A 6,096-nucleotide genomic window follows, 5' to 3' on the forward strand; every position below is an offset into this window, starting at 1 on the left:
TTCACTGTTTTCATCAAAAATTTTCCCTCTAAGTCCGATGACAAACTTACCTCTTCCCTGGGTGGAAGCTTCTCTAATGACTCACCAAGCTCAGACGTTGCCTTTCCTTTGACTATGACTTACTTTGGACAATTTCATAACTCATGTGGACCACGACACAAGAAGCATTTTACTCGCTTCTTTTTACTCCTTTTTGCCCTCTTAGCTTCGGCTTTTCCCTTACTCGAATCAAGCTTTTTAGGCTCCTTATCTGCTCCATCGTTCCCTTCGATAACAGACTTCTTTGGACACTTTCGCAACCTATGTAGATCATGACACAAGAAGTACTCCATTGGCTTATTCTCACTTTTGACCTTCTCGACTTCGACACCCTTTGTGCTCGAACCAAGTACCAAGGTCTTACCCACCGGCTTCTCCTTAAGCACGAATTTTTTTAGACATTTCTTCAACATGTGTAGACCGTCGCAGAGAAAGCATTTCAACTTGTCCCTTTTCCTTTTGGGTTTCTTCTTCCTAACTCGTGGTTTCCCATTACCACTACTATCGCCGTTGCCATTGCCATCAACAACATCTTCCTTGTGATCCTTTTCACATACGCCCCTTTTCTCGGATTTAGATGACCCAAGCTTGTCTTTCCTTAGACCAAGCTTGATCAGGGACTCTATTACCGTCATGGCTTTCGATAGTTTTTGGACACCTCTTTATTCCACCTCTTATCTGACCCAAGGCTTCAATCCATTATGAAAAGTAAGTAATGCTTTTTTTCGATCATATCTGAAACTTGGAGCATGAGTTCCTTGAACTCTCAAACATACTCCCCCACTGTGCCCCGTTGCGTTATCCCTTACAACTTTGCCCGAACTTCTTCCTCGGTAAATTTTGGGTAAAACTATCCCTTCAACTCACATTGGAACTCTTGCCACGTCTCAATCTTACATTGTATTTTATCTGTGGTCCTGTCTCACCACCATAAGCGCGCAATATCAGTAAGAAATATTGAAACAGTGTTTACCTTAACTGCATCATCTATGATGCCTTTGCCACGAAAGTAGTTTTCTATCATCCACAAAAAATTATCCACATCGAATGCAAACCTTGTCCCTACAAACTCTTTCGGCTTCAAGATATCCCTGTAACTAAGTGTTGCATTTGCTACTCCTTTCCCCATGGCTGCTCGACACAAGGCCAACTCTCCCTCGAGCTCCTCTATTCTTATGCTCAAAGCCATCGTCGTGGCTATTGTTTCCTCCTTCAAAGCCTTTACCATGGCTTCGAGAGCATCATTCCTCTTCATCAGCTTCTTTCTTTGGAAATCTAGCAACTTTTGCACGCTATCCCTCTGGGAAATGAGACACATGGTCACAAAGTCCTTGGACTGCTCCCTCAAGTCCTCAATGCTTTCCCCAAGTGTATTTTCTAACTCTTTTGCGTTCTCCATAGACTCCTCAAGTTTACTCACGCGTTCCTCAATAGTCGACAGCATATCCCTTAAAGACTTTCTGGCCTACCTTTGTTCAAACTTTTCTTTTGACATTCTAAGGGTGTCTTCGAACCAATAGCTCAGATACCACTTTTTACGGGGTTAGATCTTTCGTCTCGCGATCTGTGTAACCTTAGGCGATCCGTTCGTCCAAACTCACCTAAGTTAGTCTTTACTCAAGTGAGGATTCCTTAAGAACTCCTCTAAGGCACCAAGTTGAAGAGTGGAAGCAGTTTATGCCAAAAGAAGCTACAAAGAACAACAGAAAGAGCTCACACAAAGTGTTTGAGTAAATGCTCTCAATATTCTCTTATTCACGAAGAATAATGAAACAATCAATAGAGTGAGTACAAATGAGGGGGAGACTTTCTATTTATAGTTGAACTCCCTCAAAACCAACGGTCGAGATACGTTTACATCGACGGACGAGATTAACCATATCCCTTGATTTTAGGGATTTACAAGATATGTCATATCAAATCTAATCTAATCTTTACAAGATATTATTCCCTCAATCTTCTAAGATTAGTTACCAAATTAGCCTAAGTCGTCATATCTTTATTATCGGGCCAACCAGGCTTCAATTTGATAGGCTTCTCCAACAGCTTCTTGAATCAGGCCAGTTCTTGCGGGCTAAATGATCCCTATCTAAACAATAGACCTCCATTGGATGCATTTGGTGAGATAGTCATGGGCTTTGAACTGCGCCCATGACACTAGCCATATGTTACAACCAGATGTAGATTGAAATGGGTTGTATGTAGGGTTATAGTTTTCAAACAGAGATGTATGCATTGTTGTCATTAAGCATTATAGCCTAAAGGTGTTGGTTGATTACAAGGTTTGGTTGATTACAAGGTCACCATATCCAATTTGACATTGTATATTGGCAAATGTTGGGATGCTGATGAAGGGTGTAAGTGGAAGGAGTATGCTTTGTGCTTATTTTATAAAGCACTCAGAACTTTGGGAGATTCGAAAGTGTGCAGGGCCACACACTTGTACTACTGTGTGATTGCCTCAAGACCACTGGAAGCTCGATGCTAAGTAATTATGCAAATGCATTAAATCGTTGGTCGAATCTAAGCCAACCATTCATGTTGTTGTCTTGGTTGACGAGTTGCAGGCAAGATATAGGTACAATGTTTCATATTGGAAAGCTTAGGATGGTTAACAACTAGCAATGAGAGAGCTCCACAGTGACTGGGACTATTCATACAATGAGTTATGGTTATGCAAAGGAAAATTTACAGAAATAAAAATATGCAATTAAGTCCATCTATAAATAATGAAATTTTAATTTAATATATGAAAAAATTAAATCCCCCCCAAAAAAAATTTATAAAAACATGATTAGTCCATTTAAAAATTATGAAACTATAAATTAATAAATGATAAAATTATTTTTGACTTAAAAAAGTTTATAATTCAATTTCACCCCACTAAAAAAGTTTTAGATTCGCCCATGCGATTATGGTTAGTTGCTATACATATATAATATATTTTTCCATTTATTAAAATTTAATATATAAACATCTTAGTTTTTTTTAATGTTTACATTATAGTATTATAAGTTATTATAGATTTAATATTAATATAAACTTAGAAAACTAATTGAACCGAGTTTAGACCTTAAGGCTTTGCTTGGTAGAGTGAAAAGAAAATAGGAATGATGAATAATTGAAGGGGTAGAAAATTAGAAGGATGGAAACATAATTTTTCTTTCCATAGGTGTGCTTGGTAGGAAGGATGGAAAAATGAAAAGAAAAACTAATTTTATTTTCATCCATTACTTGGTAGAGTTAAAAATGAAAGTAAAGAACATAAAGCATTTGAAAAATGCATAATTTTGAACTAACATGCACTTCTTTTTCATTTTCTCTCCTCTCATCATTTCAAATTGAAATGGTTGATTTTATGCATTAGGATGGAAAACGATCATCTCTCCTATATTATTTTCTCTCAATTTTCTTCCCAACCAAGCATACCCAATTTTTTTTTTTCATTTTTCCATTCCCTCCTCCATCCTTCCACTTTTTCATCCAACCAAGCATACCCTAAATGTTCAAGTTTGAGTCCAATCCATATTTTAAATGAATTTAATTTTTTATCTCAAGTTCATTTTTTGGACATTATTTTTGCCCGAAGTCTCCCAAATTTTAACAAACTTTTAAACTTGAATAAATAACCCGACTCATGAACAAATCTACTTGATATCATAACCATTCTATCATAACTAATCAAAGTTAGAAATTAATTTGAATAAACTACCGCATTATTAGATTAAGGGCTAGTTTAGCAATGTTTTTCAAAAGTGCTTTTGGACAAAAAAAAAACACTTCTAAGCAAAAGTTAAAATTTTCTACTTCTGCTTTTGGCCAAAAAAAAATTACTTTTCCAAAGCGTTTTTTTGTCCCAAAAACACTTTAAAAATTTTAAAAGTATCGTATTTAATAATATTTTTATCTAAAAAATACTTTTTGTACTAAAAATACTTCTAATAAGTAATACTAAACAAATCCTTTCGTAAACTAAAAATCACATAGTAAAACATGAGTCACATATTATAAGCGAGCCTCCTCAATCATGCATCCGATGCGAGAGCAATCGCACTCATGCCATTTTTGCTTCTTTATAAAACCCAAGTAACCTCCTCAAATTCCACCTCCTTCAAACCCATCTACAATTATCAAAGTCAACATCAATGCAACGCTGAAATTAATTGTATATTTGTTCCTTGCATTTAAGTAAAATTCAAATTTGGAATTGGACCCAATAACTTTTTCCTTGATACAAAAATACTCAAAAGATATATAGAATACAGAAAATTACACATGAAACTGCTCGAGTTGGACATCCTTAGCCTTGAGAGGAACATACTCTCCAAGATAAACCTCGAGATGATCTGCTAAACAAGACTTGTCTATATTCTCGTGGTGATATGATTTGCACACAAAGTAGATAACTGTTTGAGCAACAAGTCCGAACAGAACCACCATAAACAGCATCAAAAAGCAAAGGATTGGAATCCCAATCCTCATTTCAACACTCATCGACCAATAAAACAACACCCCGATCTCGAACACCACTTGAATCCCAATAAAACAAACAACCAGCACAAGAAACATGGCGACCGCAACCCCCGTCTTACCCTTTATCAACGCCTTGCTCTTCTTCATGGCTTTGATCCCATAGTCGTCTTCCAACACTGAAACCACGCTAGCCAATTGCCAAACCAAGGAAATATAAACCAGTACCGCCAAGTAAGGCACGAGAACAACCACGAAAACCGATATCCCTAACATGCCGAATCCTAGCACAGCAACCGGCAACAACAGCAACATACCAGAAACGATGTTGTAAACGAAAACAATGGCGAAACTCCATAGGAAAGTCACGAAAAGTCGCTTCCAAACCTTGGGTACCACACTGATGACCTTCTTGAACGAGATTTCCTTGCCTGTGTAAATGCATGCGATTGTGTAAACAACAGCCGAAGTGGAGAGAAGTGAAAGAATGAGAAAGAAAGTGAAATATGCAGCTTTGAAGAGCCAAAGTGCAACCCATTCCGATGATATTACATCGGAAAGTTTATCATATCCAGGAGTTCCGGCTTGGGTATAATTCAATGTGTCTTCATTATTGAGGATATTAGCAAAAAGGAGCTGAGAGATTTGGATATGAGCTAGGAAAATGAAAGAGAGAGGGAAAATAAAGGATAGGGTAATTTGGGCGAAGATTTTTCTCCATGAATATATGATCTTCAATGATTCTTTCACTATGCCAAAGAAACCCAGAAATTGAAGCTCTTCCTGCTCCCCATCCATCATCATCAACAATACTCAGCTTTCGGTTTGATTTTTTTTGTTTTCATGATTTCTTAAATAAATTGAGTGATGGGGGTGAAAAGCTTGTGGTGGTATTAAATATTTGGTGGTTATATTTATTAATAATAATAGGATAAAATATAAAAATAGTTATTTTTGTTTGTTTCAGATTATATTTTAGTTATTTATGTTTGAAATATTACGTTTTAGTCACTTACGTTATCATTTTGTTATGAAGTGATCACTCTATTGCTAAGCTCCGTTACCTCCCTAATTGTGGTCATACATGATAGTCTAAATAGGTTTCAAATGCCAACTTTAATGTCCTGCGTGGCAGTCAGGGGACTCGGCCTCCCCTAAAATAAAATTTTTTTCATTTAAGCCCTTTGAAATTTTTAAAATTTTAAATTAGAAAATGTAATATTGCACTTTTGCCCCCTAAAAAGATAAAAATTTGATTTAATTCTTTAAAAAGTATAAAGATAGAGGCTATTAAAATGGTGAAATTGTATTTTTTCTATCATAAAAATTACAATTTTAAAAAAGATTTCTCGCTTCGCCCTTGGTGACAATTCAAATTAAATTTATTTAATTAAAAACCTATTTTCATCCTAACAACAGAACATTTAAGTTAGCATTTAAAATTCATTTGGATTGTCATGTAGGACTGTTATTGGGGAGGTAACGGAGGTTAACGGTATCACTTTGTAACAAAATAATAACGTAAGTGATTAAAATGTAATTTGAGACAAATAATAGTAACTAATAATAATAATAATAAACCAATTC

General features: G+C 35.8%; 1 protein-coding gene across 1 annotated transcript; it reads right to left on the reverse strand.

Annotated features, from left to right (window-relative positions):
• Positions 1 to 3,905: 3,905 nt before the first annotated feature.
• Positions 3,906 to 5,384, reverse strand: LOC105780830 (uncharacterized). Its single transcript, XM_052629728.1, has 2 exons — positions 4,313 to 5,384; positions 3,906 to 4,160 (listed from the first exon to the last, which is right to left on the reverse strand). Exons 1-2 carry the CDS (start codon positions 5,311 to 5,313, stop codon positions 4,151 to 4,153), a joined length of 1,011 nt encoding a protein of 336 aa, XP_052485688.1. The 5' UTR covers positions 5,314 to 5,384; the 3' UTR covers positions 3,906 to 4,150.
• Positions 5,385 to 6,096: the final 712 nt, after the last annotated feature.

This window comes from Gossypium raimondii, chromosome 4 (genome assembly GCF_025698545.1).
Source record: "Gossypium raimondii isolate GPD5lz chromosome 4, ASM2569854v1, whole genome shotgun sequence".
NCBI lineage: Eukaryota > Viridiplantae > Streptophyta > Magnoliopsida > Malvales > Malvaceae > Gossypium > Gossypium raimondii.